We start from the raw sequence: 13,210 nt of genomic DNA, 5'->3' as shown, positions 1-13,210 counted from the left end.
CAGAAATGTGAAATATACTTAAAAAAATTTCAAAATATATTCATAAAATTGCGTTAATGAATCGTTGCAAACAGTTTCTGAACGATACAGAGAGACACAAACCACTATACATATATGTTTTAATGTGGCCAGTTTTACCAAAGTTCTCTTGTCATCCACGTCAGCTGATTATTCCAAAAGGTAAACTTCAAAGTTAATGTTAATAAATGTTAAAGTGAAGATATATTGATGTATATGACATTTTATTAGCTGAGTTACGTGGTAAAGTTGCATGGATCACAGGGGCTTCTAGTGGAATTGGAGAAGCATTAGCTTACGAGCTGGCTAAATATGGAGTCAGACTAGCTTTGTCTGGAAGAAATGTAGACAAGTTGGAGGCCGTAAAGACAGAGTGTATAGGTAAGTATTGTTAAAATCAAAAAGAAATCACATTCTTAAAAATGAGACTGGTGTTAAATAACGTAAATAACATCTTTGTTTATCTATAGCAATCTCTTATCCATCAGATATTAAAGAAATTGACCAGTTGTGAATTTTCTGGTCAAGTGAAAACACACTATCTTTACATATACATACAAATAAACTAAAAGCCTAGAATATAACTGGAATGATGCATTAGTGTAACATTTACTGCAAATACTATGGATTATTATTTGTGAAGAAAAAGTCAAATAGCTGTAACTTTGAAAGAATATCTGGCAAAGCAATGGGAAGTAACCGCTTCCTTTTACTTAAAAGAGAGAGAAACAAATAGTAAAATTAAAACATAAATATGTAATACTTGAGCACGCTAACTCGCCATCATCAGATACGAAAGAAATAAAGAACAAAACTGTTTAATAAATAATTCATGGAAACAGCAAGTTACAGCACCAGAAGCAGTGTTATTGATGACTGACATTTATAGACTTAGAAACAGCATTGTCAGCTACTAACTGTTATAGTAAAAAAAACAAAAGAACAGCACTGCTAGTTACTAGCAGTTATAGCACTAGAAACAACAGTGTCATTTTAGAAAGGTTAAAACACCATAAACTGCACTACGAATTGTTGGAGATTGTAACACCAGAAACAGATTTTCCCATTCTGACAGTTAGAGAAGGGAACCAACATTGTTAGTCACTGAAAGGTCTTGTACTAAAACCAACATTTTGAGTTACTGATGGTTGTAGCGAAAGAAACAGCATCACTAATTAGTGACGGTTATGGTATCATAATCAAAACTTTTAATTACTGACAGTGATAGCACCAAAACCAACACTTTTAGCTATTAACAGTTATTGCACCAGAACCAATACTTTTAGTTACTAACAATTATAGAACCAGAACAAACACTTCTAGTTATTGAAATTATAACATCAGAAGCAACATTTTTAGTTATTGACAGTTACAGTACTATTTATCAATTTATATAGCGGAGGGTCTGGATACTTTTATGTCATATATTTTCTTATTTTAAAATTGTTTTGTTTCTGATATGATTGCTTATTTTGAACTAAGAAACTTTGATATTAAGACCAGAATATTTTGTAAGTATTGAGATTGAAAGGGCAAATTGTTACGTTACTATAAATTAAAAAATTAAAAAATATCTGGCACTTATTTCTGCACATTCAATTTGTTTCCGATGAGGTATTTATTGAATATTTTCTTTTAAAGCTGTCTGACTGCCTTTCTTATAAGTTTATGGATTGTTTGTTTTTGTGTAGAGGGGGTTAATACTTTGTGGTTGACCACTCACAACGTTATATTTTGTTTTTAATCTGTAATTGCACTGTAAAAAAAGCTAAATTTTAGAATTTTGCTTCCAAAGATAGAACAGCTTCGGAGAACTATTTGACACGATAATCTAGCCCTGTGTAATAAGTACTTTTAAAACAAAGTCGTAGATAATTGATAAGCCCAGATCTTCATGCACCTAAATTATTTTTTTCAATATTAAGTCCGAGGTTCGTTAAAAGATGGTGACGTCCTTCTAGTGCCCTTTGATATTACGCACTTTTCCAAACACTCGGAATGCTTTCAGAAAGTTGTTGGACACTTCAAAAAGGTAGGAAGGTGCAATACATACATTAAATTTTCAAAGACTGAGATTTATGTAAGGTTGTTTTGTGTTTTACATATTCGAGCAATTTGTCTTTAAGCATTGTTGTAAATAAATTTTCAATTTTAAATGTCTTCCATGTCTTTGTATATATAAACTAAAACTAACTAAGGCTTAATTGCGTTTGACATAATTTTACATTTCTCACAAATTCATAAAATTTTATAAAGACATAAATGTGCTTATTGACATTGTAGTTTCCAACTACAACTACCTCTTATTATCAATATGTTCATCCAACCTTTTATGCCTCAACCACACTTGAAGATAGTACCTTCCAAAAGGAATCCACTCTGTGTAAAAGGTAACACTGTTTAAAGTGCAAACGACACATACGCTGCCTAAACAATTACTTAAGACCCCTTGTCTTATTGTTTTCACCGCTAAACACAAAAAGTTGATTTATTTATATCATCAGTACCCTTAATAATTTTAAACACTTCGGTCAAATCTTTCCTTTCGCCAGAGCCTAAAAGGTTAGATATTTTAGTCTCCCTTCATAGTACACATCTATCATCCTAGTGACTCTTCTGTGAACCTTTCTCCAACAATTCAATGTTCTTCTTGAGGAAGGGAGCCCAAACAGTACACAGTAGTATAAACGAGGCCTCACAATTGATGTATACAGTTAATAATAATTTGTAAGTTTGTTTTGCGCTAGCCATTCCTAATTTAGCAGTGTAAGACTAGAGGGAAAGCATGTAGTCATCACCACCCACCCTCAACTTTTGGGTTACTCTCTTACCAACGAATAAGGGATTTACCGTCACATTATAACGCCCCCACGACTGTAAGAGCGAGTATGCTTAATGTGACTGGGATTTGAACACGCGACTTTCAGATTTCGAGTCGAACGCCTGGTCATGCCGTAAGGTAAATCATTAGTGTGAAGTATCAACATTCTGTCCTGTAAAGTGTAAGTAAGAAACTGGACTTTACACATATATTCATCATATATTTTTCTTATAAAGCTTTCAGAAACAAGGAGCAGTTGGAGATGATTGAAGTAATAAGAAGCAAAACAATTCTTGGTTTTCTTTTTGTGTAAAATAACGAAGTTTTAAAACAATTAACAAGTGTATATATTTATTTAAAACTGACGAAACTGTCAGTGCCGTCTCCAAATAAATTCATTACAGCAACTCTAACTGTTTTACTCACTTTTTTTTATCTGCATTTGAAACTAGATTTTCTGAAATAATACTTTAAATTTTACTTCGAATCAAACAATAAAAAATCCTATACAACAAACTAAGACAGAAGAATCACATTCCTTCTACATTCACAAACGTATTGAAGAAGCCTAAATTAGTTAATATTTCCGTTTTTATTCACCTGAACGATGTACCAATAACTGTAACACTGACACCCAATATTCCTTTTTTAATATTCAAATTTCCGCCACATAATATCTCGTGAAGGTAACCACTTCAACAACAAACAAAACGTATGCTCTTAAATAATTCAAAGTAGTCCGGTAAATAACATTTTTTCCGCTTACAGTTTATATTTACACAATTCGATCAATTCACAATTCATTTCAAGTTGAAACATACCCCTTCCCGGGAAGTCTTTGCAATGTTTTTAAAACTATAAAAGGGAAAAAGCTGAACTTTTGAAGTTTGAACTGTCTTCTGATGCAACTATCTTTGAAATTTAACAATTAGTAAGTGGTGAAATTCCTAAGAAATTTTAAAATTTTGCGTTGTTGTTTTTTCCTTGTAAAAAGCCGTACTTCACGTCACTGTTTAGAAGATTATAAGTGTTTAAGAAATATTCCGAAATGCAGTAAGGTCAGATGTTACTTTTTATTTTTTACAGAAGTAAACTTTCTGTTTTGTTTGTTTGTTTTTTTTCCGTTTATTACACTGATCTATCGTTTTTCGTGAATGTAACTTACTAAAATATTAACTTTCTGGGAAAATCTATGTGCGACTTACAGTCTTTGGTATCGGACATTAAATCAAACACGTTGATATTGTAAAGTGTATTCACATGTAAACAACAAATCTTTACATTTGTTTTCGTTCTTCTAAATTGTAGCTAGACATTTTGGTGAACAATGCCGGACGTTCTCAAAGGGCTCCATTTGATGGAATCTTCACAGAAGTAGACTATCAAATCTTTGGCACGAATGTCTTCTCTCACGTATCTTTAACAAGGGTTGTCCCACCTCATTTCCTGTCAAACGGAGGCGGCCATGTTATGGTGAACAGCAGTGTCGCTGGTAAATGTGGTGGGTGACTCGTACGTTTTCTTTCGAGTTATTGTCAAAACGTAAAATAAAATTTTAGAAATATGACATCTATCGAAATCGATGTAAGTGAACGAAGGTTTTTTTTTGCATGAGATGTGTATAGTTTTGTATAACGTCACAGACGTATTTTAGATAAATGACTTTTGTGCATTTATCGTGGTGTTAAACGTAGTTTGATTTGGTTTGTTCCGAATTTCGAGTAAAACTACACGAGGGCTATCTGCGCTAGCTGTCCCTAATTTTGCAGAGTAAGACTTCAGGAGAGGTAGCTAGTCATCACTACCCTCCGCCAACTCTCTTACCAACGAATAGCGGGATTGACCGATAGATTATAAAGCCCCACGGTTGTTTGATATGAAGAGGATTCGAACGCACAACCCTCCATATTTTACGTTCAATTCTGGCATTAATCTTCACAATCAATTCGTTTCATAGCAGCTAACCTTCAGATCAAATAAATCCATTCTGTTGATAATAATTCTAGATCAGCAGAAATCTGAAAACAATTGGCAGTAAAATTAGCGTCTTTATTGCAACGGAATTTTTAGAATAATATAAGAGAATTCTAATCGACGACACCAAAGTCTACAAACCCATTAGTCTCAGGCTTAGTTACGTTTGTTTTTGAATTTCGCGCAAAGATACACAAGGACAATCTGCCCTAGCCGTCCCTAATTTAGTAGTGTGAAATTAGAGAGAAGGCAGCAAATCATCACCTCCCATCGTCAACTCTTAGACTACGCTTTTACCAGAAAATAGTGGGACTGACCGGAACATAACAATGCCCCCACGGTTGAAAGGACGAACATTTTGGTGTGATGGGGTTTTAAACCATCAAACTTCACCAGGTGATTTTAAAAATTAGCATAGTTTATATCTTGTTCTTTACATTCAGTTCTACACTCATATTGTATTTTCTATTATACTTCATGAGATCCCCGCCCAGTGGCCCGACGGAGTCTCTTGACTTACAACGCTGGAAACCAGGTTTCGATAACCGTTGTGGGCAGAGGACAGATAATCTATTCCGTAGCTAGCTTGTGCTTAAATTCGAACAAACAAATAAATTTCGTGGTCGGACCTGTATAGCCAAGTGGTTGAGGCGTTCGACTCGTAATCTGATGTTAGCGGGTTGGAATCGACATCACACCAAACATGCTCGTCCTTTTAGCCGTGGGGGCATTATAATGTAACGGTCAATCCCACTTTTCGTTGGTCATGACTAGATGCCTTCCCTCTGGTCTTACACTTCTAAATTAGGGACGGCTAGCGCAGATAGCCCTCGTGTAGCAATGCGCGAAATGCAGAACAAACAAACACTTTTTGACAATAAACGTTCTAACAAAAACAACTTATTAACACCTACGCTTGTCCGTATTTTCATTATTTACCATAATTCATGATTTCGCTTTTTCAAATTACGATATAAGACCAAAAGTGCACGTAGTTCTCAGTGATGGAGTAATCGGTACCGTGTGCGTCTAGAAAAGTAGTTACTAAATCTTCCTGGCATAAAAAACAAACAAATAAAAATACTAAAAAGAACTAAAAGTCATGTAACCACTGGTTACGAGTATCAACTCATGGTTGATTATTTGTTTGCTTGCTCGTTGTTATTAAGTATAAAGCTAGGAATTGGGTTATCTGTATTATGCCTACCGCCTGTAATGAAAGTCGATTTAGCGTTACTAGACTGCGAGCTAACCACCGACATACTAATGGGGTCAATGATTAAAATAGACCATTTTAAGTAAAAATTTGTGCAAATTAGGAAACACTCCTTCTCTTCAAATTGAGCATTTCGAACCGTATTTATTTTAAACATATTTCGTGTTTTTTATGTCCTAACTTTTTGACCAAGAAAATTTGTAAGTCACAAGAAATTGCATTTTATTTTAATTGCCGTTAAAACAGCGCGACACTTTTCTGTCGATGGACCTGGATGATGGGTTTAGTTGTGAATCAGAGTGCACGAGGTTTGAGCTGGTTCCCCGTGGTAGTCATAGCACACATAGCCCAATTATTGTGTAGCTTTATGTTTAACTTCAAACGCATAGTTTAAAAATTAATTACTTGTTTTTATTAGTTCACGTTTTGTTTGTCATGTTTATTGATATAGGAAGCACAAAAAGTAACTTTCTCTGTACAATATTTAATGTTGATACTATATTACTGGTAAATGTTATGATTATATTATCGTTACTTGCAGTCGTTGTTGATAGAAGTAGTAAAATAATGTTAAAACAGGCTTCTTATGTATATTTTGTGAGTGATACTTCGAAAATATCTGGAAGCCGTTGAATTTTTCAAAAAGGCCACATTTAATTTTTTTTTTTTTTGCCTGGCATGACTTCGTGACTAGGGGGCGCTTGTATCGCAATCTTGAGAATGCGACTTCAAAATTCTGTTACAACGAACATGTTGAGCCTTTCTGCCGTGGGACGATATAAAGTGACTGTTAGTCCTACTATTCGTTGCTAAAAGAATACACCAAGAGTGTGTGGTGTTGACAATTTGCCTTCCCTCTAGTCTATAACTTTTCAATTGACGACGACTGGAGCAGTTAGCCCTCGTATGGCTTCGTGCGAAATTAAAGGAAACAAACCATACAAGCCAACTTCATGCACAAATACTGAAACACGATAAATATAACAAGTAGACTCTTCTACAGTACGGTAAATTAATTGTAGAAAAACAAGACTTTTTGTGCGAACAGAACAGATACTGCATACATAATAATGATAGCCCGAGGCACCTCTCCTCCCTCTTAACGAATATATTTATATATATATACGAAGTAAAATCAGATCACCTAATTACTAAAAATTTCAAACATAACTTAATGTTAGATTATTTTGAAAACATTGTAGGATATTTATATAAATGCTTTAATCTTAAAATATGAGTTAAAACCCAAAGTACCACTATGGAACTTTATATCAACTAAACGGAGCAATAGTTTATTTCACGAATTTAACGTCACCATACTGACGTATGGGGGAAGGGGGGCTGTCAAGGACACATAAAACAAGAAATGTTGTTAACACTATATTCAAAGTGAAATTAAACAAAATACATACATCTTCACAGAGGGTTGAGTACTTGGATATAAAACGACTCTGAATATGTAAAGCAATATGTCTAAGCATCAAAAAATATACATATTATGATATCATTGACAGTGTTAATCATTTTTTATGTTTGATACTGTTCTATGAGTTATAACAGAAACTAAATATCTAAAAACAGATTAGGATATTTTATTTTAATTATCTGACTATCTTAACGTTGTGAAATTACTTAACCAGATACATAACATCATCACTAGTCCTGTAGTGTAATTTAGTCCAAATAGTCTACATAGTGCCATTACTTTTTCAAACACAAAGTATATAAAAATTAAAACACAGTGATTTATATGAAGACAAAAAATACACCAAACACCAATGGGATGACAGAGTAAGAATACTGGAACTTCTTTGTTACTGTTCTTTTTGTTGCTGCGTGATATCAGTAAGTTCCGTGGAGAAATATATTTTTGTAAAGTTCTGTAATAGCAAACGGTATTTTATAGGTTTATAGATTCTTATATGCAGGTTGATCCTGCAGAACAGCTCTGGATATTGTGGTTGACAAGCCAGGTTTGAATTCCTGCTACACCACAAAATATTTTTCATACTTGAACCAGTAGGTGTATTATAACAGTGATAGTCAACTCCTTAGCGTGGATAGTGTTAGTTGGTGGTTAAGGTTCTCGACTCGTAATCCGAGGGTTGCGGGTTCAAATCCTCGTCATACAAAGCATGCTCTCCCTTCTTGCCGTGGGGTTGTTATAATGTGTCAGTCATTCCTATTGTTCGTTGGTAAAAGAGTAACCCAAGAGTTGACGGTGAGTGGTGATGACTAGCTGCCTATCTTTAAATTAGAAACGGCTAGCGTAGATAGCTCTCGTGTGGCTTTGCGCAAAATTCGAACCAAACATTTTTAAAAAAGGGTGTTCGTATAAGCGACAAAAAGCCAAAGCAGGGGATTTCTTTTAGAAGATGTTTAAAACAGCCAATGAAGACCAATAAGATCACCTTCAAGCTGAAGGCTATGGTTTGTAAAAAGATCTATTTTGCTGAAAAAGATGACATAAAGTGTACAACGTTGTGATTGGTTAAAAATCAAATAAACAATAATTTTAAGTGGATGAAGTGTGACAAGGTTCCAACACCTTTCATAATTAAGCCAAATATATCGAATGTTATCAATAACATTCGATCATGTACCTTTCAAGTCTTCCGATGCAGCTACAATGAACCTTTGTTCTGTTTATTTTCTCAAACATGGTTTTTGAATCTCAACATCCGCGTAAAGTGGAAGAATATGTTAAAAGTGTATTAAGTGTATTAAGATGTTTAGGCTAATATTTTTTTCCCTTTTTCGCAAAAGCTAACTGGAATAGAAATTATGGTGCCAGGTAATACTGAATAAACAGATGGAATAATAGATGTGCAAAAGGCATCTCTAGACTTGTAGCATCGTTTTCATATAAACCAGACTATTCGATGAAAGAAACACGTAATGCTCAAATAGTGATGAAAGACTAATTTGTTACGTTTATTTAAGTAGAGGATGATTTTTTATACAAATACATGTTTAGTGCTAAGAAAGGAGAGAAGCTATATTAAATAAATGTGTTTTTGAAGAGACTAATTTTCTTTTAAAATATTTACCTATGGTTGTAATGTGTAATTTGAAGATTTTCGAATATTAGCCTTTTGTTGAAAATGAAGAGCAAATGGCAAACTGTAAAAGTTTACGAAAATTGTTTGTGTTAACATTTTTAACGAACCCTTGGATAAGAGAAATACGTGTCATAAAAAAGTTACATATAAGATGTACAAATAATATAATTACATATTGAGTATTTTCTGTTGTAATTGGCTGTAAAAAAGCTAGCAAATCCGAAACTCAAATTAGTTAGTTTTTCGGTCGTTTTGTAACTGAACGTCTACTTGTAATCTTACAGGTGTACCGAATTTAGCATCTTACACTGGATCAAAACATGCTATTCAGGTACGGATTCCGAATACTTTGTTTATTTCTCGTGTTAATAATTTAATACACATTATCCATTAACTTTTAAGCACTACGGAAGAAAACAAAATTCCTCACCTTTAATTGATTGTTATCTCCATTTACTAAGAACATCATAGTAACATAATGAGTAATATCAACATATTTTGTTTGGAGAATATTACAGAAATTTTTGTTCGTCTTTTTGAGTTCGCGCAAAGCTATAAGGGAACAATCTGCGCTAGCCATCCCTAATTTTGCAATGTAAGACTAGAGGGATGACAACTAGCTATCACCACAACCGCCAACTCTTGGGCTACTTTTATACCAACGAATAATGGAATTGAACGTCACTTTATAGCGTCCCCACGGCTAAAAGGGCAAGCATGTTTGGTGTAACGGGAATTCGGATCCGCGATTCTCAGATTATGAGTCGAGTGCCTTAACCACCTGGTCATACCGGAGCTTTATTACAGAAATATTGAATAATAGGCTCCTGATAGAAAGCAGCCCGACATGTGGAATTGGCTGGAAATTTGATGTAAATAGTAATTGGTAAGCATTTGAAATTCAAAGCACAAACAATGGTCAAAGAGGGTTTACAGTAATATAAGAAGTACATGCAATTAGAAATAATTATTTGTCCTGAAACTAGATTAATTGTATTTATACATATGTTTGTAAATAAAAAAGTAATCTAATTGGAGTTTACAAGCGTTACGTATAAGAAGTACATCGTTGGTACAGCGGTAAGTCTGCGAATTTACAATGTTAAAATAAGGGGTTCGATTCTGCTCGAAAGACTCAGCATATAACCCGATGTGGCTTTGCTATAAGGAAACACGCACACACACCGATAAGAATGTAAAGATTTATTAAAAATTGCACAAGAGTATAGATGTTTTATCACATTTATATTAATTAGTACATTAACGGTTCTTCATTTCTTCGTCTTGTTATTATATTCAGGGATATTTCGAGTGTTTGAGAACAGAATTTGAAGCTAAAGGAGTGTTTGTCACAGTAGTTTGTCCTGGGCCAGTATTCTCCAAGATAAAAGAACGATCTTTCACAGGGATCCCTGGAGAGGTAAGGTGATTGAATACAGTTGTAACATTATCTGCTACAAGTGTATTACAAGAAGGAAAAATCTTAATTGTCTTAACTTTTTCACTTACTGTTACACGCACAAAAAAATGGGTTTCATAAACAGTAGCTTCCTCACCAGGCTAAATTACCTCTAGTATTTCTTAAATAATATAATAGAACTTAGTAAAATTGATACACTATGCTATTTTTGGGAGTCGGTAGAAATTTAGGTAAGAGTTTCTATTTTTTTCGTTACCGAAAAAGTTACCTTAATGATAATTTTAATTTTGAAGAATTTAAAATACCGAAATTTATTAAGTAACTTTATCAGTAAGATATAAATACACTGCTGGCCAAAATCTTAAGGCCAATGAACATAATATGCATTTTGCGTTGTTAGACTTAACCACTTATTTGAGTAGAGCTTCGAAAGATGAAAATAAGAAAATAAAAAATAAAAATAAAAAACTTCTTAGCATTTAATAGGAAATATGTAAACACTATGAAATTAGCCTAAATACTAGCTGGTAAAAAGTTTAAAAAGTTTATTTTCCATTTTCTTATTTTCATCTTTCGAAGTTCTGCTCAAATAAGTGGTTCAGTCTAAATCCGCAAAATGCATAAGTTTTCTTAATGTTCATGGGCCTCAAGATTTTGGCCAGCAATGCATAAATATTCGTTTTGTTAAATCTTATATCCACTATTTTCGTATAAAACAAGAAGCCCAAATGGACAGATTTCTTTTACGAAGATTGCTAGATAGATTAAAACACATTATGGTCAATCAATATCTTGTAGGTGTTTAATGGAAGACAGAAGGAGACAGACAAACGAATGCGTACATCTCGCTGTGCCCAGTTGATGGCGGTTGCATTAGCTAACAACTTAGATGAAGTATGGATCTCTCTACAACCATTCCTGTTAATTTTTTACCTGTCACAGTACATGCCGACTTTCTTCAGAAGGTAAAACTGTTTTAACGTTTGATGAAATGGTATGAAATGTACTAAATTATACTGTTTTATTTAAAATATTTATGTATCATTAATTGTTATACATTTTGATCGCAGTAAGTATGTACAGGAATTTATGTCGTGACATGTTTGCATAACATATTCTGTGTTCCATTCGTTTTTCATGTTATTTTGTTACCAGTGCAATTTGGTTTCTTATCATGATGTGTGGGATTTAGTATGAACTGCACTGTAAGTGAAGTTGTGAGTTTATACGAAAGACAATGTATGTCTCCACAATAACATTTTTTTATAATTCGATTGCACTATTTTCAACTAGAGGATCTGAAATGTCATAGGTGGCGTCTTAATGCCTACAATGAAGACACAACTGCAGCCATATTATCATGATACTTATCTTGTCAACCAATTCAGTTTCTTTCTGTGATTATTATCATCTTATCATGTCACTAAAAGAGATCAATTTATATTTTGCAGGGTAATCATTCCAAGGTTCCTCACCCCTGAAAAATTTGCCACCCTGCTGGAAGGAAGAAACTAATTATCATATTTAGAACATGTATAGATACTACTGTGTGTGTTTTATTAGATCCTTATGTTTTTATATATTCTAATATAACTCATTCTACTCAAGATATTCAAATTAATGCAATGGTATTACAATATATATACATACATTTAATATGTTCATAATTACCCAATTTATCAATTAATTTTATACAATCAGTTAGTAACTCTGAATTATAAAGATACAATTAGTAAATATGTTACTTTTGTAATTTTTTATTTTGTAAGACGTCGTTTCGAACACAGATTTTATTTTCCAATACAACATTTAAAACACTCAAGTTAATTCTATAAAGTAACATTTCCACTTTGTGTTTATTTCAATCACACCACACAAATGTAGGGGAACAGCGTTTGGATCCACTCTGACTCGGCAACACCACAGTTTCTTAACCTCGTTTATTTATGTTATTTCAACAATTATGGGTTGTTATTGATTTCATTATTTATGTTTGATGGCCCATAAAGGAATTTGAAAATTTCCTGTTAAATCTGCTTCATTAAAAATAATTAATTTCTCTTTCCAAATGTTGATTTTGCCCACAAGATTTCCTTCCGTCTTTATACTTCCAGAATTTACACTTGAAGTCAATAACAGTTTATTTTAGCTATATGATAAAACCCATTAATAGGAGGAACAATCCTTCATTTCATATGAAAATAACGATTTTATGTCTTAATATTTCAATTGTTATAAATAACCAGAATTTTATTCCAGGTTTAATATATGCAAAATAATTTGTAATGGGAAAAGTAACAATTATTACATCCATGGTAATTGTCTAGATTTGGGTATTAACTTTGTAAATGGTAAAGCACAATTGTTCATTTTTTATAAGAGAAAGACATTTAATTTTCCCATTTTTGGGGCCTATTGTGGCCAGGTGGTTAAGACACTCGACTCGTAATCCGAGGGTCACGGGCTAGAATCAAAACAGCAAACTGAACTGCAGATATGAGTTTGCGTTTCTCTGACCCCATCTGGGTTGTCAACAACAAAAAGTCTGCATACAAAATACATCAACAAACAATTAAAAAATAAATGTCATTAAGACAAACAGAATACAACAAAACAAAGGCATGTTGGGTATGCAGAACTGGTAAGAGATAAAAAATGTGAAAAGACATTTTTGTTGGTTTTCTCTCTCATCAGGTCAG

The 13,210-nt window shown here is 33.3% G+C and overlaps 2 protein-coding genes across 3 annotated transcripts in view; one reads left to right on the top strand and one right to left on the bottom strand.

Annotated features, from left to right (window-relative positions):
* The window catches only part of LOC143254446 (dehydrogenase/reductase SDR family member 7-like), a 15,447-nt gene extending 2,869 nt beyond the window's left edge, over positions 1-12,578 (top strand). Inside the window, exons 2-8 of the mRNA XM_076509633.1 lie at positions 221-399; positions 1,944-2,050; positions 4,148-4,340; positions 9,376-9,422; positions 10,392-10,511; positions 11,310-11,476; positions 11,963-12,578. Coding sequence (XP_076365748.1) covers positions 221-399; positions 1,944-2,050; positions 4,148-4,340; positions 9,376-9,422; positions 10,392-10,511; positions 11,310-11,476; positions 11,963-12,026 — 877 coding nt within the window. The 3' untranslated portion in view covers positions 12,027-12,578. The remainder of the gene's footprint in view (positions 1-220; positions 400-1,943; positions 2,051-4,147; positions 4,341-9,375; positions 9,423-10,391; positions 10,512-11,309; positions 11,477-11,962) is intronic.
* LOC143252272 (dehydrogenase/reductase SDR family member 7-like) overlaps positions 1-13,210 on the bottom strand; it is a 52,162-nt gene that overhangs the window by 26,335 nt on the left and 12,617 nt on the right. The window lies entirely within an intron of this gene.

The sequence above is a fragment of the Tachypleus tridentatus genome, chromosome 6 (genome assembly GCF_004210375.1).
Source record: "Tachypleus tridentatus isolate NWPU-2018 chromosome 6, ASM421037v1, whole genome shotgun sequence".
Classification (NCBI taxonomy): Eukaryota; Metazoa; Arthropoda; class Merostomata; order Xiphosura; family Limulidae; genus Tachypleus; species Tachypleus tridentatus.
Note: the sequence above shows the minus strand (reverse complement) of the source record. Positions and strands in the feature narration are given on the sequence as shown.